Raw genomic sequence first — 21,451 nt, forward strand, 5'->3', positions numbered from 1 at the left:
AAGAGAATGAATTTCAACAAACACCAAAAAGAGTTCAACGACAAAAGTAAGGTTACTACAGACAGGAATGTGAAAGAATAAAGGGTCCCTTGAAGCAAACTCTGTCCCTATAGGGAAGTTACAAAAAAATGGTTTAGATGCACTACAAGTAATGCAAAGAGGTAGAAATATTTGTCCTTCAGATAAAAAGTTATTTTCAGGTACTCTTCCCTCTGGGAGTGGAAGGATTAAAATGGGATGAATGACTCAAAGTTTCTGCAATTAATTTATAATGAAAAAATATGAAAGCTATAAAAGAGCAACATCAGAACTTTTTAATACCTGCCTAAGGTCAACAGAGGCTTCCTACTCTCAAAACATCTTAGAGATAACATTATAGAGTAAAATGATGATATTGGTATTTCAATATTTATTTTGCTTAGTACCCATGCTGTTCATCATTTTCTAAACTTTGTTCAGCCTGAGAGGTCCAAGTCTGAGGTTATGCTGTCCTTTCCACTGGAGCCTCTTCGGGTAGTTAGGCTCCAAGATAATGTAATTAACTTTGAACATATATGGAAAATAGTGCTGATAAAATGAAGGTGGTCAGATTCTCAGGCAAGGACTGGGCCCGGACCTGGGAATCTCACTCTTCCTTTCCTTTCTTAATTCATCTACTACACCATCTTTCAGTGCACCCCTCGTCCACCCAGACTAGCACAACTCAAATGTGATCTCTGGACCAAAATTATAAGAAAAGATAGTAGGTTTTTAATACTCCAGGAAATTGATATTAAATTGATATTAAATCAAGACACTTAAAAAAGAGTTTTAAGCAGGGAAAGAAGGTATTTGGAGTATTTTCCAAAACTTTGCTTGACTTAAAATTTAAATGTTAATGTAGCATATGACATTCTGAGTAACTCTTAAGATATAAATGAGTCTGATTTCTGACTCTGGTAGTCATTAACAGTATTAAAACAAATACACCAAAAATATCCAGTCAAATTTTCTTAGGGGAGGAGAAGTTAGGTCCTATGATGGATATGATAGACCAATTTGTTCAACCTCCATTCTATCTTCCTTCTTTATAGTGTGCCTCTTATTTTAAAGAGACAGGAAAGCTAAATGTAAGATTTCCCAAATTATTTTGCAGCTAGAGTGCTAGATATAAATTGGGCTTTTTCTTTCTCCCTTCCTTCTTTCCTTTTCTTCTTTCCTTCCTTCCTATATGTGTTACCAGCTTTCTGGTAATGCAGAGGCAGTTACAGCAGAGATAGTGGATAGATTCTGAGTTATAGTGACACTGTACCAGCTTTGTGGGTTATTGCGAGGCAATTGTGGTGATGGTTTCCTCATTCTTATGTTGTTGCTTATGATTGTGATCATGTGTTCTCAACTTCATGAGCATAACAACCTTGATAGATACTGGGTTCTTCATCTTCCACTACCCTCCCAGGTTGATGTCCCAACATCCCCTGGCCTGTCTTCAGCAAGAATCCTATTAGGCCAATTTAACCAAAACCCCTCATACCCCAGTGTCTCCTCTTAGTAATGAAATTCTCACTTGCCCACACTGTATTTGCAACTGAGCCTGGTTCTGCACTGAGGTCTCTTTTCTCCTATTGTGATAGTTGGGATTAAAATCTGTTTTTCCTGCTTTAAATACTGTCGAGCTCTGGTTTTTAACAGTATCTCCCATGTATACCTGAAGTATACATGTTAATAAACTTACGTTTTTTTCTTGTTAATGTATCTTTTAGTACCAGGGGTCTCAGTCAAGAACTCAGAAGGGTAGAGGGAAAATTACTTTTGTCCCCTGTATTCCCTGTTTGTAAAATCAGTTCTAGAGCACTGAGATGAGAACTGCCTCAATTAGAAGGTGAGCAGTAAAAGCGTTCATGGATTGAAAGATTCAGTATTGTAAAGACGGTCTCTCCAAATCAACCTATAGATTCAAAGCAATCCTAGTCAGAATCTCAGGGGTTTTTTCTTAACTGAAATTGACAGGCTGAGTCTAAAAATTCATGTGGAAATGCGAAGGACCAAAAATAGCCAAAGCAACCCTGAAGGAAAATAAAGCTGAAGGGTTTATCCTACCAGACACTAAGACCTATTTATAAAGTTACAGTTATTAAAATAATGTGTTATGGCACAAGAATGGTCAAACTGACCAATGGAAAAGAAAGCATCCAGAAAAAAAGGCACACATACTAGGTATCCTGATTTATTACAAAAGCAACATCGTAAGTAGTTCACTGGGAGAAAGAATAGTCTGCTGAATAAACGCAAGGTTAACTGGACATCCATTTGGGAAAAAAATATGTTGATCTTTACTTGATACCATATAAAAATCAGTTCCAGATGTATGACAGAGCTAAATGAAAAAGGTAAAATAAAGCTTTTAGAGAAAATACCTGTCTAATCCTAAAGTAGGCAAATATTTCTTTAAAAACACTAACCACAAAAGAAAAAGGTTCTATTGGATTATAATAAAATTAAGAGCTTTTGCTCATTTAGACACTATTAAGAGAGTGCCACATATATTCTGAGATATTTGAGGTACATATATCCAACAAAAGACTTGTATCTGAGATATCTGAGGTACATATATCCAACAAAAGACTTCAAATCAGTAAAAGAGATCACCCAATTGAAAAATATTCAAAAAACATGAATTGGTTTTACAAAAGTGGATTTACAATGGGTGGGCTCATAAGCCTATAAAAGACTCTCAATAATCAGGAAAATGCAAATTAAAGGCAAGAGGACAGACCAGAATAGTTAACAAGAAAGACTAATATTACCAAGTGTTGGTGAGGATGTAGAGCAACCAGACCTCTTATACTCTGCTGCTAGAGGAGTATAAACTGGTACAACAATATTTGACAGTATCTACAAAAGGTGAACATGTGCATTTCCTATGACTCAGTAATTCCACTTCTAAGTATATACCCAACAGAAACATGTTGAACAAAACATATATACTAAGCAGCACTATTCATAATAGTCCCAAATTCGAAACTACCCAAACCATGAACAGTAGAATAGATCAAGAAGTTGTCATACATTCACATGCAATACTATGGAGAAATAAAAAATGCTCACATGACAATATGAATGAATCTAACAAAACCAGAGAGCAAAAAAAGTCGGCCAAAAAAGAGCATATACAAATGGAATTGCACAGTGTAGACAAAACTAAGTTAGTTATTACAAGTCTGAATAATGGTTTTCTCTGAGGTGGGCAGAGCTGACAAAGGAAGTAAAAGGTAGCTTCTGGTGTGCTGGTGATGTTGTTTCTTGATCTGGCTGTTGGTTACATGGGTGTATTCAACATGTTAAAATTTGTCAATCTGCACATTTATGATTTGTACACTTTTCTTATGAATATTATGCCTCAATAAAGATTATATGACAAAAAGGAAATAAACAGCAAACTGGAAACAATTTTCTACAAGTATAATAAGGCTAAGTAACACATGAAGAACACATGCAAATCAATTTTTTTTTTGCAAATCAATTTCAAAAAAAAAAATTATTTATTTATTTGAGAGAGAGAGAGCGAGCAAGGGGAGGAAACAAGAACCTGAAGCAGACTCTGCACTGAGCATTGAGACCGACATGGGGCTTGACCCATGACTGCAAGATCATGAACCCAGCTGAAACCAAGAGTCAAGACGCTTAACCCACCAAGCCACCCAGGTGCCCCTGCAAATCAATTTTTAAGAAGCTAGCACCCAGGGGTGCATGGTTGGCTCAGTCGGTTTAGTGTTGGGACTCTTGATTTGGGCTCAGGTCATGATCTCAGGGTGGTAGATTGAGCTCTGTTTCAGGCTTCAGGCTCCGCACTGGGCATGGAGACTGCCTAAGATTCTCTGTCTCTCCCACTGCTGTCTCTCCCGCTGCACTCCCCCCCACAAATAAAAAATACAAATAAAAATACAGAAGCTAGCATCTAAAAGGAAAATGAACAAAAAATACAAAAAGAAGCATGCAAAGAAAGAAATAAAAATGGTTCAAATAAATGCACAAAATATGAATTAGAACAATGGAGTGCTATTTTTCCCTATCAAATTAGAAAAGATTAAAAAAAAACTAAAAAAGCCATTGCTGAGGATTTGGTGAAATTGATATTCTTATTCCTAATGGAAATGTAAATTAGTATAACCTTTCTGTATAAGTCTTAAATTGTCATATCCTTTTGACCCACTAGTTTCACTTCTAGAAATTATTCTAAGGAAAAATCAGAGTTGCAGTTAAAGATGGAATCATATCAGTGTTATTACAATGGTATTTTGAAACAATATAATTATCCAAAATGGAAAAATGATTATATTACAATACACACATATGCTGGAATATTATGTTATCAATAATGTTTTCAAAGAGTAATGAATAATTAAAGACTCATGATAAATTTATATGAAAAATACATACAAAATTCTATTTGGTATGATACCTTTTGCTTTAAAAAATATCACACGCTAAACATAACACTTGCTTAAAAAAAAGTCTGTAAGAACACATAATACTATAATGTTAATAGCAGCCATCACTGGGTGGCAGGATAAAGGATGATTTTAATTTTATGGCTTATTTTCTACAAGGAAATGATTTTTGAGCATGCATTACTATTATATTCAGAAATCTAAGAAAATAATAGGGTAAAAAAAAGAAAAAAAAAAACATCCGCCCAGGTTTCTTTACCCTACACATCTGAGCAACCTAGATTTTTGTCTCCTTCAGCTCCCACATTCAATCTGTAACTGTTTCCTTGATTTTACCTTTAATTCTAAGAATTACCTGTCCAAGCCATCAGTCCATTATTTCTTCTCTTATTTCCAAAATTCAGACACTTGTCTTCCCAAATGAGCTCCTGGAATCCAGACTCTTCATTTTGGTAAAATGGCTCTATTTTGCACTACTTCTACATTCTAGCCACATCAAATCACTTTATATAGCAACCCTCCACACTCATGCCCCTGAAAAAATCCACACCAGGTACTTTCACACCTCCTAACCTTGGCATGTTCAGTTCTCTTTCCCAGGAATGCATTTTCTCCTTTCGTTCTAATCCGATTCATAGTTCAAGATTTACCTCCGATATCATTTACTGGGTGTAGCTTCTCTGAGGCCACAAGAACAGACTGGCGTTTCCACATCAATCCTCCAATAACAGTTAATACATATTTCAACACTTATCATTCTGTACTGTTTAATGGCTAGCTTTCCCAGTGTATGGAATGGGCCATTTCTTTTTTTAAAATTTCTTAAAATCCGGTTGGATGAGTGAACATAAAGCATACATATATGCAATATATCTACGCTGCGTACGAGCTTTCACCTGTATCTGATAGATAAATGGCAACAAAAACACTCGCCTGTTTTTGTTTTTGTTTTTTTTTCATTCAAGATGGCAGAGAACGTCTTAAAATAGTCCCACACAAAAGCACTCACACCCAGAGCCTCGAGTCAGAAGAACTGGCTACACCTAGCGCAACAGCAAAGGACAAAAGAACTGAACCTAGATGTTGAGATGCCTCGTTCCTAATCACTCTCAGTAGGTCCCGCACACAGATTTTAAAACGTGTTAGAAAACTGGCACCTGCTCCCTTCATTAAGAGGACCACGCCTCGATCGTGAACTGTGACCCGAGGCATTTCTGGATACTGACCCAAAAAATCGAGCACGAAAAAAGGGGAGGCTAAGTTGTAGAGAGGAGTATCCAAAATGCACGATTGCGCCCCGCCCCACCCGGGCGCAGTACCCCCGCAGCATATCCATCTCCCGGGAAGGAACCGGCAGGGTTCTGGTCCACCGGCCTAGCAACGGGGCCCCAGCTGGGAATTCTGGGCTGGCCTGAGGCGGAGATTGCCGCGGCAAGGGTGCCTGGGGCTACACCTGTCAGGCTGTGGCCAACACTAGGCCCAGAAATTGCCGAGATTCGGTGACCGAGGCGGGAAGGAGCGTCACCCGATCCATTCTGCCGGGATCGGCCCTTCGCCTTCCCCCTTGTCCTTCTCAAACAAAGGCAATCCACACCCACCGCCATTTTCCCCTTACCTCAAAAACCACCTCTTCGTCAAACTCCGGTGTCATCCTTCTCCGCCATGCCACCCGCCTCAGCACGATGGGAAATGAAGGCGGGAGAACTGGCGGTACCTCGGCGTCTGCTACGGACCGTCACTTCTGTCCAGAAAACTACAATTCCCAGAATGCCTCGCAGCTCACGCCCCCTTTTCAGGACCACTGATTGGAACAGAGCAAGAGCGTGTGGGCGGAAGGGGCAAGAGCGGGAGGAAGCTCGAGCCCACTGATTGGAGGAGGCTGGCGCTTTTGTCCGCCTTTTACGGCCGCGACTAGCAGGGGGCGCCTGAAGCCCTGATTTTTTATTTTTTTGGAGCTGAGGAGCACGCGCCGGCCGAGCCGCCGTGAGCTCTGCTCGTGCCCGCGCCTGGCCGTCCTCCGGGAGCTCGGCTGGGTGGCGCTCGTGCCCGCCCGCCCGCCGCCTGCGGCTCGCGCTCGGGTGCGCCGCCGGGTCCCTGGAGCCGGCCGCGTCCTTTGTGCGGCGCTCGCTTTGCGTCGCTGGGCAGCGGGACGGAATGCGGGCGTTGCAGAGGCTTTTCTCTTCTGCTCAAACTCTTGAAACAATGGACTGTAAGAGGAGCATGGATTGAGGGGGGCGAGCGGGGAAGCGAAGCGAGCTGCACAGGGAATCATGACTTCTGCCGCCGGTAAGTGACGGCTCTCGCGCTGCCGCTGGAAAGTTTGTAGGGAGCGCTGCTAGTCTTGGGCTCTGGAGCAACTTTCTCCTCACGGATGGGTTAACGGTGTTCCGCCTACTTTTCCCAAGGGCTGTGCAAGTGCGGAGCAGACAGCGTGTGCTGCTGGATTTTCTCGTCCCTTCCTGCCGAGAGGGGCTGGTTGGAAATCGTGTATCTCTTGGGACCTCCCTTTATACGGAGACCCGTGTTGGGAGCTCTTTGCGCCAGGTGAATCACGAAATAGAAGAGGGAAACATTTGCTCGTCCCTCCTAAAGTTTGGGGGACTTTGCCTTTGCGTGTGAAAGTAGTTTAGATTCCCATGTTAAGAAATCTGTTACTCTAGGAAAGGGCAGTGTTCCCGGACAACAGCCACTACGCTGAGTCGCTTTGAACCTAGTTATCTACTGGAAACCCTGACCCTTATTAGATGGAGAGCTTTAGACTTTGTGGCTCCTGTCCTGGTGGTTTTTCCTCTGTTACCTGAGAAGCAGAGGAGTAGAATTGTCGATGGCAATTTTTTGCTCATCTTCACCCAGTTTTTATGGATTTTTTTCTGTTTCTACCTGGTTAGTGTAAACGAAGCCTTATTTTCTGTCTGCCTTCCATAGTCCTTTCTCTTCATCCAAATGACAAAGCCTGTAATTTACCTTTGTGTGGATTTTGAGCAATTCTCGACGTTGTAGGTCTAAACAGTCTTAAGGAACAGTTCTTATTTTCCAAAAATAATTAGTAAAGTAATTGCTAATTACGATTAAAATCACTTTGCAAGACCTTAGGTCAATTTTTAAACCAGAACTTAATAATATATTAAGTATTGCGGGGTTTTTTCTATATGTTTTTGCCCATGTTGAAAGAAAAACACTTTCATTAGAAATTTTGTAGTAAAATAATGTAAGGCTTCCCCTCAAAGTTACTTCTAGATTCAGCACTTAAGTACAATTAAATTTTCTTTGCTTTTCTTGGCATTTGTTCTAAATTCCTGCAAGGTGAAGCTGTCAAACAGCACTCTAATAAATGTTCTGATTGGTATTCTTTCTAAAATAGATATATTGGAGTGTTGCATTGCTAGATGTAATCAGATTACAACTAACAAGGCAAGAAGTTAGCCAACAGGAATAAGAAAGCAAGGAGTGAAATATTCCTGAAGATGTTGTGGATCGTTCCTTTTTAATGTTATATGTATGTATAGGAGATATGTTATCATATACTGTGGAAGTTATTTATAAACTCTTTTCCTTACTAAGGAGAGACTTTCTACTTACTTGAGGTGAACTATTTTCATCTTAAATTTCAGTGCCTCACCTTTCAATTTTTCTTTATTACTGACCCAATGCAGTTAATTTAAATTTAAAGTGGTTGGATATTTAAAAATTTTTCCAGCCATTTTAGCTCTCCCTTCCTTTGGAGTGTCAAACACATTTAAAATATTCATTCCTTAAATGTATCACTTTCAATTCTAGTCCTAACAGTTAATAATGAACAGGTACAGAAGCACTTAAGTTGACATTTAGATGTGTAAATCTGATCGGGGGTTCAATCTGGAAGTTTATGATGCTTTGATTTGTATTACCCTAGAATAATGCAAGCTATTTTTATATTTTATCAACTTTACAATTAAAGAAATCCACAGACATTTTTGTGGTGTTTAAAAGAGGAACACTTCCTGTGTTTAGCTGAGTTAGTTGGTTTTTAGCCTGGCTTGCTGAGAAGCATTAACTACCTTTTTGTTCACCCATCTGTTAAGATTTTTTATAATTCTTTCTCATGTCTAAATGGAGAATATGGAAGAAAACTAGGGTTTTATTTCCATTCCATTCTTATAAAATTATGTGCTCATCATTCTTACAATCTCTCTGATACTTTTTTGGTATAATAATCAAATTCTTTAAAACCTTAGGAATATTATTTACAATTGGGGGAGGGGATGTTTGTTTATATTGACTCTAATCTGTGGTATTTGGGATGGTTGGCTTAATTTTAAAATAAGATAAATGTTAAAAAAATTAAAAAATAAGATAAATGTTGTAAACATCCTGAGTTATATGTATCCTGAAGGAGAGCTTGCTTTGTTTTTCTGCATCTGTGAATGAGTAGGCCCATAATAGAGATTTTAGAATTATTCTAGTTTCAGTATATGAAAAAGGAGAGATCTTTATCGGTGTATATTTTGTATCCTTTAAAACACATACAGCTTCATTAATGCCTGTGCTTTGCCTTTTGGCTGGTCCAGTAGCTAAGAAAGTGTGCACACGAACCACAGCCATCTGTGTGTAACACATGACAAGTATGTTTGTAATAGTAAAATGGTACCAGTGCTTTACTTTCTTACCTTATTTTTCCCTGGAGCCAAACAGCTGTGTAAATAAAAGATTTGCTGCTTTGCTCTACAGCTTTTGGGTCTAAATGTTGATACAGTATTAAAATCCAAAGGTGCTGGGTGCATTTCTAAACATCATGCACTTACTTCAAGAGTGACATAGGAGCAGGCTGTAATATAATGGCTTGTTATTTTTTGAGTTCTGTTTCTTTCAAAATAGAGCCACTAAATATTACTACTACTACTAATAATAATAAAGGATTTTGGATATTGTGCTACCAGTGAGTTGAACACTTGCTCTTACTAATAATTAAAAATTTATTCAATAATCCTATTGAAGTTGATTCCTGCTAACTTTTCAAAATATTAATCTACATTTAAATGGGTACTGTTTTTTTTTTTAAAGAAAAGAGTAAAACTAGTACCAAAGGTTAAAAAACAATTTGACTAAAAAGCAAAAATTGATTGGTTAAATGGCTTTTGACAAGGCAATAAGATTGAGAAAGTAAAAGATTAATTTGATGAGACTGGGTTTTTATTTTGGGGGTTTTTTAGTTGTGGAAAATACACATAACATAAATTTACCATCTTTACTGTTTTTAAGTGTATAGTTCAAGTTGCTGTGCAACCAGTCTCCAGAACTCTTTCCATCTTGCAAAACTGACTTTTTTTTTAATTCCTTCAAAAATCCCAGACGTAGGATGTTTTAAGAATGGTTGCAGAAATCACCATGACAGTTTGTCATGTTTCATTATCTGGGGTAGGGTGGGAGGTTTGGAAGAGGCCCTGGGCATTCATACTTTTATCTTAAGACTTAATAGGTCAGTAGTTTAATTTAATAGACTATTATAGCAAAGTTTATCATTAGGCTTTGAATGGTTTTACAGTTTTTTCTACTTAAAAATAACATGCTTATTGAATAGCTAACTGAAATTGTATAGCTTTGGAAATTTGTAGTAAATTATTTTGGAAATATTTTATTATCTTCTTTATCAGGACATTACACCCAGGAATTGAATGAGAAAGCATGTGTTATCATGTGACCTTGGTTTGGGAAAATGGTTGGTAAAAGGAAATAGAACTGCCTATTCTCTCTCTCTCTCTGTCTCTCTCTCTCTCCCTCCCCCCTTCATATAATATCTTCCCAAGTGTTGTGACTAATTTCCTTTGTTGAAAAAAAAAAAAATCACTAAATGAAGTATCAAAGCCTCTGTGTATTCAAGTACTTAATGTCTAACATATATTTTGAAAAATTTGTGGGTTTTTTTTTTTTTGGAAATTTTTATTAAGCATTAGATCCTGTTGGAGGAACAAACATGAAGTGTAAGAAGTATAAGATAAAGTATTTTTACTTCAGGTCTCCTTGGGGAAATGTGACTAGGTGATGTGATAGTATAGGTAGAAAAACTTAAAAAGAACAAAAAAAACAACAACAGATGTTTGGGCCCCTTGTATCTTCATCTTATAGGTCTTTTGTGTGAGGCTTTTACTAGGTGCCTTTAGGCTAGGACCAGGTCTGTACAAATCTAGCATAGTATACTAGGTGTTTATTAAAAAAAAAAATAGGTGTTTATTAAGTGCTTTTTATATAATGTTGAGGAAGGATTGCTACAATAGAAATTGTGTTCATCTTTTAAAGGCGCTAGAATAGAGGTTATTAATAAAGGGAACACAGTATATTCACCTGTGGAACTTAAAAGAAATACACATGTCCAGGCTGTATGCCCAGAAACTGATTGATTAGACATGGCGTAGAACCTATACACATGACTTAAAATAAAGCTCTGTGAAGGATTATAATAAAAATTCCCAATGACAGTATCCATACAGAGAAGTACCAACTTTATAATTAATCAAATAATACAGAAGAACTAGTTTTGTTTTTAAGTTTAGAAAATTTCTGATTTCTGTATTCCTTTTTAAGATTGTTTTGCTGTTCTAGTGAGGTAGATTCTTGAGAAAAGGCACTTATACAACTCTGGTATATCACTGGGGTGGAAGAATACTACTACTTATTGATATGTAAGCTTAAGGGTTTCATTTCTATATAACTGAGGCAAATTCACTCACTTAGCACTCAGCAGATGAACTGAAGTGCTTTCTTCTGCTATAGCAATGATTTCATTTAGTGTCTACTGAAGATAATCTGTTCCAAAGCTAGAAGGAAAACTGTATTGGACTTGCTAAGAAATGTACACTCTACCCAGAGCTTTGTATATTGGAATTGAATGGCAGTTTAAGGGATTTTCAAGAGTAATGTTGACTCTTTAATGTAACATAATCTACCTAGTAAAATGCAAGTTCACCATATTATCAAAAAAAGTAAAAATGTTATCAAATTTAATTATTTATCATCTTTTGCTTTGGGGTTTTTTGTTTTGTTTTGTTTTTGTCATCAAATTATTATTTTTTCCTTTCTAGAGATTAAGAAGCCACCAGTGGCCCCCAAGCCAAAGTTTGTGGTAGCAAATAAGCCAGCTCCACCTCCTATTGCACCTAAACCTGATATTGTGATCTCTAGTGTTCCACAGTCAACAAAGAAAACCAAACCAGCAATAGCCCCAAAACCAAAAGTTCTGAAGGGCTCACCTGTTGGAGACATCGGGCAGTCACCATCAAGGAAAATCATTGTGAACCTGGAAGAGCACAAACAGGAATTACCTGAAAATGCTGACAACTCTAATTGTAAAAATGTAGGGCATCAGAGCAATGATTATATTTTACCAATGTGTTCATGCAGTTCTCAGTGTATCCATAAACTTGGGAATAGAGAGAATTTGTGTGTAAAGCAACTTATCTTAGAGCCCCTGGAAATGCATGAAAATTTAGAAAATAGTAAAATTGATGACTTCTCTTCAGCTATAAAAACAAGGAGTAAATGTGATTCTAATGTTGAAAATGTCAAGAGCCAGAGTGGAGTAGTTTTAAAGGCAAACATCCTAGAAGAGAAGCTTAAAAATGTTTTAACACAACGAACATTACCTTTTATTTCCCTACAGAAGCACAGATCCACAGACAACTCAGAAATTAATGATGGCTATAATTCTAACAGACAATTCAGAATTGAGTTTGCAGATTTGTCACCTTCCCTGTCCAGCTTTGAAAAAGTTCCTGATCATCACCACTGCCACCTACAGCTTCCTAGTGATGAAACTTATCAGCATAGCAGTGAAAAAAGCAATACTTGCTTTCATTCATCTGAACAAGAAGCTCTGGAAAATGGTAAAAGGAGTACTTTTCTATCTTCAGATGGAGTTAATAAGAAATCAGAAGTCAAAGACCTTGGTCCCTTAGAAATTCAGTTAGTACCATATACTCCCAAATTTCCAACCCCCAAGCCCAGAAAGACATGGGCTGCTCGTCTGTTACGTCAAAAGTATATAGATGTTCCTAGTGAAAGTACTGAAGAACCAGAGAATTTAGACAGTAACTCTTCTTGTCTTTTAGAAGCTGGTTTGAAAAACAATAAAATCAGTGTTCTTCATCAGAATATTTTGTGTAACCAGGAACAGGTGGACAAAGTGAAGCCAGGAAATAAAAGTGAATTGAATGTGGACTCCAATGGAGACAGACAAAATTTAGTCAATCCACAGAAAGCTATGTGTCATGAAACATCTTCCTTTGAAAAAATGGAAACAGATTCTAATTTAAGTTCTGACAGCAAGACAGTGGATGGTTCTAGTATGTCACTTGCTGTGGACAAAGGGACCAGTTTTATAAGATGTAGTACTTTATCTATGAGCCTGCCTAAGCAGCTCAAATTAACCTGCAATGAACGTTTGCCTACCACCTGTAACCTGGGAGTGTCTGCCCCTCAAATGCAAAAGCAATCTACAATAAAAGGTGAAATTTCCTCAAGGATTGTCCCAAAAAAACCTCAAAGACACAGCTTGCCTGCTGCAGGAGTGCTTAAAAAGGCTGCCTCAGAGGAGCTTGTGGAAAAAAGTTCTTATCCCTCAAATGAGGAAAATAATTCAGAGAAAGGTCTAGAAAGAAATCACCCTCGGCATTTGTGCGCCCAAAACCTCAGTATGTCGTCTTCCTTTGATATGCCTAAACGGGCTTCAGAAAAGCCAGTGTGGAAATTACCTCATCCTATTTTACCCTTTTCAGGGAACCCGGAATCCTTAAAGTCTGTCACTATATCATCAAATAGTGAGCTTTCAACTGCCATAACTAAGCCTAGAGCAAAATCGTTATCTGCCATGGATGCGGAAAGGTGCACTAAGCCTTGCAAAGACACTCAAAAGAAAAACTCTTTAAAGAAGTTGCTTAACATGAAACTGTCCATCTGTTTCATGAAGAGTGACTTCCAGAAATTTTGGTCCAAGAATAGCCAGCTTGGAGACACAACCGCAGGCAGCCTGTCAGGTGGGGAGAGGAAAGGAATTGAAAGTGATGAAAGTGAAAGGCATGGCATGTTGGTAGAAGAGAAGAGAAGTAAACCCATCAAGGCATATTCTGCAGATAACTACAGCCTAGAATCCCAAAAGAAGAGAAAGAAGTCTCGGGGTCAGACCAGTGCAGCTAATGGACCAAGAGCTGAGTCTTTGGATGATCAAATGCTCTCCAGGGAGTCCTCATCTCAGGCGCCTTGCAAATCTATTACGAGTGGCTGTGCACCAGAGTATGAAAATGTACGCCATTATGAGGAAATACCAGAGTATGAGAACTTGCCATTTATAATGGCCATGGGGAAAACTCCCGAGTTAGAATGGCAGAATTCCAGAAGCATGGAGGACACCGATGCAAATGTGTATGAGGTAGAAGAGCCATATGAAGCTCCAGGTGGCCAGGTGCAACTTGGACCCAGACATCAGCATTCCAGGTAACACTTAGGTGCCAGACGGACACTGTGCTTTTGCACAGATCACTGAAATTAACCTTCAAGAAGCCTGTGAGATGGGGGAAAATCACTTGGTGAGAGCGTGGTTTAGTTAAGCATATATTAAATTATTCCAGACTGCAGTGTTCTTTTATCATATAGTCAGTATGGGTATTTTCAGTGCAGCCTTGAAGTAGTTAACTTATTTTAGTAGCTGATTCAAAGAATTTGAACCAGTGGTAGTGTAGGTAGTATAAAGGAGACCTAGAACAGCAAGGTTGCAGGCCCTCCAAGGCACCAACTTATAAGTCATAGCAGGAATCTAGGGGAGAAAATTGGCCAGGTTTATTTGTTAGGTGTAAGAAATGTGTGAAGTTAAGGAGCGCCTGGGTGGCTCAGTTGGTTGAGCGTCCAACTCTTGATATGAGCTCAGGTCTTGATCTCAGGGTCATGAGTTTGAACCCCACACTGGGCACTACTCTGGGTGTGGAACCTCCTTAAAAAAAAGAAAAAGGAATCTGTGGAGTTTGAAATCCATGCATTTGCCTATGATGCCCTTGTCAGTTAAAATCTCTAAATTTACAAAATTTCATACTCTGAGGATTATTTTGCTTGTTGAAGACTAATTGCTGGCTTCATATGGACATAGGAAAAATATGGGAAATGGAAAGTTACTATCTTTTCTTTCTCACTTTTTTATATGTATTTACTACCTCTGGTATCCCTATTCCAACCATCTTATTGAAACCTTGACCATCCTTGATAGTCCAGCTCAGCAACCATTGACTTCATGAAGCTTTTACAGACCTAGTAGGAAGTGTTGATTTCCTATTCTGATCTCCCTATTATGCTGTGGAATCCTTACAGCCTTTATCTCCATCTTATGGTATAGTTGTTTATTGGTATGTCTGATATTCTGTATTCACTTTTAAGCTCCATGACGAGTTTGAGTCATATCTTTTATCCCTTATGAGGCCAAATAGGGGGTTTGGACGGATGAGTAGATGTTGGTTGGGTGAGAGAATGAATGAGAAAGAGGTAAAGTAAACAGCCATTGCAGGAGCTTTGTTCTTGCTCTGTGGTCACAAAGATGGCCTTCACCATGCATTTAAAGTGTTTTGTGTATAACATAAAGCACACAGGCCCTTTTTGAAGTCTTCATGTTCTTAGGTCACTAACCTCAAGCCTTTGAGTACTCAGGTCTTACGGTGGGGCTTTTGTAGAAATAGTAACATATATGGTGACAAGGTAGGAGCTCAGGATTATCAGGTGAATTGAATAAATAAGAATGTCAAGCAAAATCTTAGCGTACCAAGTAAAATTGTTCTAATTTCTTTTAGCTTTCAAATGCTCTCCTAGCATGTTTCTTTACTTGTATCTCTGCCCTTCCTCCTTTGAGCTATAAAAGACTTAGCTTCCTTGCCTGACTTTTCTCTAGCTGACTCCATTCTGCTTACAACTGTCTACTCTGAACATTAGTATCTAGGCAGAAGCCTTTTCCTTGGCGTAAATATTTTGACAGAGAATTGAAATTAAGTATCCAACTTAAAAAAAAATTTATGTATTCTCATGCTCGTTCTTCTCTCCATGGAACAGTTTTGTTGGTATTGCCCTCCTTTTAATATGATTTTGTATATTATGTGTGTGTATGTGTCTGTGTGTATCTGGGTGAAAGAGGAATTGATTTGGCTTCTTTATGATAATACGGCTATCCTTAGCTAAGATGAAGTGTTTTTCTTGAAATTGGAGGTTTGGCGGTCCCATTGGCCCTCAGGCTTAAATCCCAAGGATTTGTCATTATTGCTAACACCAGCTGTAAACGTCTGGAACTTGTCCTTTTTCTGATATGTTTCTTATGCAGTGAGGGCACTGCTGCTCTGGGGGTGATGGGAAACCAGGTTGGAAGGGGTTAATGTACACAGCCAGCCGGTGCAGCTGGATGGCATTCTTAAGGAGGGTTCTTTCTCAAGGCCACAGGAAACCGAGGGCGGCTTTGGACAGGTTACAGGCTGTCAAGTAGGGCAGCCTGGTAAAGAGTGAGTGAGCTCTGCTTTTGAATTAGCTTTCCACAGAGATTTTTGTTTAGGCCTGGAGCAGGGAGCCAGGCTCGAGAGTCTTGAAATGTGCCAGCTGAATCAAAAGCCTTCAGTCATAGGGTCAGACTAACAGCTTTTCCTGGGAGATTGTACCTTTTGTAAAACATTGAATAGACAGAGAAAGCAAAATCCAAGCCTTCCTGAGGAGGACACCTGGACACCCTAAAACAAGGTAAATGAGAAGTGGGACCTGTATTTCAGGTGAGCCGAGTGGACCCAAATGGAAATCCTGTTTGGCAGTCCGGCTGTTGAAAATATATAGACCTCTGCCTTGGAGTAATTAATTTAAAATCCAACACAATAGAGGTCTAAAATGATAAAAAAAAAAACCAAAAAAAACCCATAAATAAACCCTATTTAAGATTCATCTGCTGGAGTGAATAAAAAAGTGTCTTAACAGTTTCTCGATCCTCAGGGAAGAGATCCTGGATGTTCATAGGGGACTGGTTCACAGAGACTTACTAGTTTTGCAGAGTTCACGTGTATAACCAACAGATTCTGGATTAGTAAACAGACATTGCCAAGCCTGGGGTGGCTCATATTGTCACCTTTAGAGTACAGATGTTTGATGAATCCAACAGCTTAATATTTACTAATTCATAACATGTTTGTAATTTATCAGGAAATAATTGTATGCAGTCCCCAAGTTACAAATAGGATTGTGTTCTAAAAGTTCATGATAATTTGGAACTTAGAGTATATTGCCCAAAGAAAGAGTTTTGGAAATGGTAGAGGATCCAGGTTAGCACCCACGTTATATTAGCCATTTCTGTACTCAAACTTTCCCTTCCCCTTTCCTAGGTGAATTCTTCCTCCCAGTGCTTCTTTGTGCTGGGGCAGGAGCTTTGACCAGCCCGGGTGGGGTTGAGCACCACCATGTCAGAGGAGCAAATCCCCTGGGTCTGAGACAGCAAGCAGTGTTTGTGGAACGGGTGAGGTGACTAAAGAAGAATGAGGAAATTGGGGGCTGGGTTTGCTTTGAGAAAGACTGCAAGGCATTGGGAGTGATAAGGAGAAGGGAAGGGCTGGGTGGTTGGGATTTAGTGAGGAGTGGATTTTCTTCCCCTCCTTTCTCCTCACCGTTCCTATCCCTCCTCTCTTTCCGTCCCCATTCTCCTCTGCGTGATTCTGCTAATTGAGTTTCTGACCTCAGGCAAGAGTGAGTAGGAGAGGGGCGCCTGGGTGACTCAGTCGTTGGGCGTCTGCCTTCGGCTGAGGTCATGATCCCAGGGTCTTGGGATCGAGCCCCGTGTCGGGCTCCCTGCTCCGTGGGGAGCCTGCTTCTCCCTCTCCCCCTGCTTGTGTTCCCTCTCTGGCTGTGTCTCTGTGTCAAATAAATAAGTAAATCTTTAAAAAAAAAAAAAAAAAAAGAGTGAGTAGGAGAAACCAGAGGCGAGGAGCTGAATTTGGGTAAGGAGTGGCTCTGGGAAGCCCTCCAGCAGGGAAAGGTGAATAGCCAAATCTGAAGGTAAACGAGGGTGAAGGGAATTCCTCTGGCCATAGAAACAGTTGCTTTACATGTCCCCGGATAGGATGCCATTTGCTTACTGCTCTGTTCTCAAAAGCAGTTTTGTTGGGAGCAAGATTGTGAGAAACTCAAGCGTTCTGGTGCCTTTTGAGTATAGTTATAAGCTCTCTTTGCTGTAATATTTCAAACATATTTATCCTAAAATACCTAGCTGACAACTCTCTCTCACTGGCACGCAGGTTAATGAGTGCTCATTTATTAGTATTATTTTAGAAGTTTGATTTTTGTAGGGAAGTTAGTAAATTTGGGCCTTTAATATTAAAGAGTTATAGACAAATTAGCAAAATAATAGTGTGCAAATATGTGCAAATAGTGTGCAAATCCTCTTGAAATTGTAGCAGATTTCTTAATTCTCTAACCAAGAACTTCCCTTGGAACCTTTCTAGGTTTTTCCTCTGTTGTTTTTGTTGTTACTATAAGCACTTCAAAGAAAATGAATGATTATTGGGTTTTCCTGGGTAACTTGGCAAGCCCTCAGATTATTTATTCCACAGTCTTGACCATGTGTAAAGCCCTGTGACTTCAAAGGTAAAAGGGAGGTGCCTACTCCCAGGAGCTTCTGTCCAGTGAAGCCGCAATTATAGGGCAACATGGTTTTGTTGATCCAAGCTTTGTCTGAATTATACCCCAAGTAAGGTATTAAAGATGACCTCACAGATTTGGTACCACTTGACCCAAGGCTTATAAAACGGACATGATTGAGTTTGGCATTTAGGAGATCATTTTCTAACCTTGATAAGAGGAGTGTCATTGGTGCTCTGGGGGAAGAAGCTGGATTGCACACTGAGCATTTCAAAGAGAGGAAATGGAATCAGCCAGTGTGGACGGCTGCCGCCTGAAACTTTGCCCAGAAGTCCCCATCACTTGACATGTTTGGATTTATCTTCAGGTTTTCCTCAAGTACCAGGATTCAAAATAAAGTAAACTTCAAAATAATTTCTTCTTAATTAATCAGTAGATCCTTATTTCTGATGAAGGAAAGTATTAAGTTTTTGTTTGTTTTCTCCCCATTTTTAACACAAAACTGGGCTCAACAAGCTCCCAAATAACAAATCCTCTAAAATCCTGCAATGGCTTTTGTGTGACAAATCATCAGACCCTGTCTAGAAGATATCTCTCTTTGGTTGCATGTACCATCTGGTGCTCTTGTTGGATCTTAATGTAATGATTGAAGTATAAATTAATAGCCCTAATAAACATTTCCATCTTGTCATAGCACTGATAAGATACTATGTACAGTTAGAGGGTGAAGGTTAGGACTCCTATATCTCAAAAGAAGCCCTTTCCTCTGAGTTATTTTCAGCATCAGCTCAGGAAATAAAAAAAATTTGCATGGCTCTTTATCCTTCTTGTGTTGGAATCCTAACACACAATTTTGGCAAATCTGTTTGTTTACATACTTATCCTACATTTGGAACTGCAGCTAGACACATTGGATTTTACTTCTTGGCAATAAGGCTTTTCTTTTTTTCCTTTCAAACTAATTATTAGCAATTAGTGAAACTGCAGCTCTATCACTTTGGTCTCATTTCCTGCCAAAACAGATAAGTGATATTTTATCAAATATATATGCTTTTATGTGGTAGAATGTCACTTTATACTTTTAGAAGTATATTTTTAGTCAAGAGATAGAAGAACAAATATCCTGCTTTGTGATTGTGGGTACACGCACACACATACACATCCCGTCTTCGTAAAAATACGTTGTTTTGAGATAACTGATATCTGCACATTTGTGGTGGTGGGGGAAGGTGGCATTTTTAGAGATAATTGATTGGTTTTCCATTGCTGTGTTTTTATTAACTTTTTGAATCGTAAAAGTCTAAAAATTTTATAATTTAGCCAAGCATATCATGATTTTGCTTTTTTAAAATTACAATCAATTATATCAGTGAGACAGAAATTGCTTTGCAAAATGAGCTTCTGACCTATTTCCTGGAAAAATGTTCTCAGTGTGAAGCTTTTGGGAAACGGCACATGTGGGGAAGGGACAAGGAGGTCCCTCATTCTTTTCCTAAGCATTTTTAATTCCTGTAAGGACCTGATAGGTAAAGATAATCTGATAATCCATCAATCTGTAAATAGATTAAGCCTATTAATAGGATGTTTGGAACTCAGTCCATTTTTGCAGTAGAATTGTGAGTACGTCTTGGGTTCCTAGCCAGCACACAAGAACTTATTTAGGTTCTAATATATGAAAAAAATGCATTGGGAATTAATAGCGAATGAGACTATGACAATACTAAAACAGAGCAATAAAATAAAGTTTTTATAACTTTTAAATGCTGGTATATTCAAGAAGGTAGAGGGTAGTATGTTGAGAGTATTAAGGGGGAAGGAATAGGATGAAGAGCAGGAGAAGGTGAACTTTGGCTCATTATCCCTCCAGGTGGTTCAGGGGAATTCCAAATCTAGGCTCATGTTCTTATGTAGGGGGATGAGTATGTTCATATTTCAGGCATTTGTAAGTAATGCCTGTGCTTTGTATATTACTTTTGTAAGCTTTCTGTGTTCTTCCAGACATTTCTTATAAATGCATCATCTTTTCCTGGAATTGCAAAGATTAATTTTGGTGTTTAGGGAAAACCCTTTATTAAAAAAAGTAGACATATTTATATGAGCCTATTAATTTTAATACTTTTTTGTAACTTATTGGGAGCAAAGTGTAGCAAAATGTGCTACAACTCAAAGAGCAGTTCCAGTTGTAACACAGTTATGGGAAGCTCTAAAGAAGTGTTTACTGATCTCTTTATTAAATACTGAATTTAAAAGTTAAGTTCAAGGGGCGCCTGGGTGGCTCAGTCGTTAAGCGTCTGCCTTTAGCTCGGGTCATGATCCCAGGGTCCTGGGATCGAGCCCCACATCGGGCTCCCTGCTCAGCGGGAAGCCTGCTTCTCCCTCTCCCACTCACCCTGCTTGTGTTCCTACTCTCGCTATCTCTCTCAGTCAAATAAATAAATAAAATCTTAAATAAAAAAAAAAAAAGTTCAAGAACTGAACTGCCTCGTTTCTTTTGGGTGGTATAGAAAAACTACTTTGGATTAGTCTGAGTCTTGTAATTGTGTTAGTGGATTTCTGAAGGGAAAAAAAAAAAGTGTGAGTATTGAAATCAGGCAGAGATAATCTGTCTTTGGAGTTAATAAAACTTGGGTTGACCAAATAGACTATATCAGTGGAGTAAAGTGTGATGATAGTATTTCCAGGAAGAACAGCTGTCTTCTGCAGTTTTCTTTCGGATTTCTCAGTCCTTGTTTGCATGTATTATAGATCCATTTTGGTTCCTGTGTAAGTGTGAACTGGAGTAATGTTGTATGTGGTGTTATCATACCCTGTTATACGAGAAGAAATCGAATCATGATGATAGTGACTTCAGGAAAAATGGACAACTAAAATGCAACTGGATTAGTGGTTCTGAGCCCTAATATCCAAGGGTCTGTTTACCAGACTCTCCCACTTATCAAAGTGTTTCGGTTTTTGCTTCAGGAAAGGTGAAATAATAAACACTGAACAAAGAAAGTCAGTTTCCCCTGAATGTTTGGATAAAAATAAAAAGGAAAACACATTTAGCCTTTTTCTGTTTGAAATGGTGCAACTGCTTATTCTTTAGCTTCTGTGGATTCGATTGAAAACTTTGTTTTACTTAGGTCATATATTTTTTTGAAGTCAGTTTCTTGGTAACATATTTATGACAGTTGATATATTTTGGTGTATGTTAGTAACATTAGGAATTAAAGAATAGATTTGGCTTTTAAAAAATTTAGAATAGGGGTGCCTGGGTGGCTCAGTCATTAAGCGTCTGCCTTCGGCTCAGGTCATGATCCCAGGGTCCTGGAATCAAGCCCCGCATCGGGCTCCCTGCTCCGCGGGAAGCCTGCTTCTCCCTCTCCCACTCCCCCTGCTTGTGTTCCCTCTCTCATTGTGTCTCTCTCTGTCAAATA

At 38.8% G+C, this 21,451-nt stretch overlaps 2 protein-coding genes across 3 annotated transcripts in view; one reads left to right on the top strand and one right to left on the bottom strand.

Moving 5' to 3' along the window:
• VEZT (vezatin, adherens junctions transmembrane protein) overlaps positions 1-6,108 on the bottom strand; it is a 63,795-nt gene extending 57,687 nt beyond the window's left edge. The window contains exon 1 of one of the 2 annotated variants that reach the window (XM_021687530.1): positions 6,046-6,108. In XM_021687530.1, coding sequence (XP_021543205.1) covers positions 6,046-6,081 — 36 coding nt within the window. In that variant the 5' untranslated portion in view covers positions 6,082-6,108. The remainder of the gene's footprint in view (positions 1-6,045) is intronic. The other variant, XM_044914736.1, reaches the window with a different exon arrangement.
• A 514-nt stretch (positions 6,109-6,622) lies between these two features.
• FGD6 (FYVE, RhoGEF and PH domain containing 6) overlaps positions 6,623-21,451 on the top strand; it is a 106,471-nt gene continuing 91,642 nt past the window's right edge. Inside the window, exons 1-2 of the mRNA XM_021687529.2 lie at positions 6,623-6,716; positions 11,486-13,892. Of these exons, the coding sequence (XP_021543204.2) occupies positions 6,701-6,716; positions 11,486-13,892 (2,423 nt within the window). The 5' untranslated portion in view covers positions 6,623-6,700. The remainder of the gene's footprint in view (positions 6,717-11,485; positions 13,893-21,451) is intronic.

This window comes from Neomonachus schauinslandi, chromosome 5 (genome assembly GCF_002201575.2).
Source record: "Neomonachus schauinslandi chromosome 5, ASM220157v2, whole genome shotgun sequence".
NCBI classification, from domain to species: domain Eukaryota; kingdom Metazoa; phylum Chordata; class Mammalia; order Carnivora; family Phocidae; genus Neomonachus; species Neomonachus schauinslandi.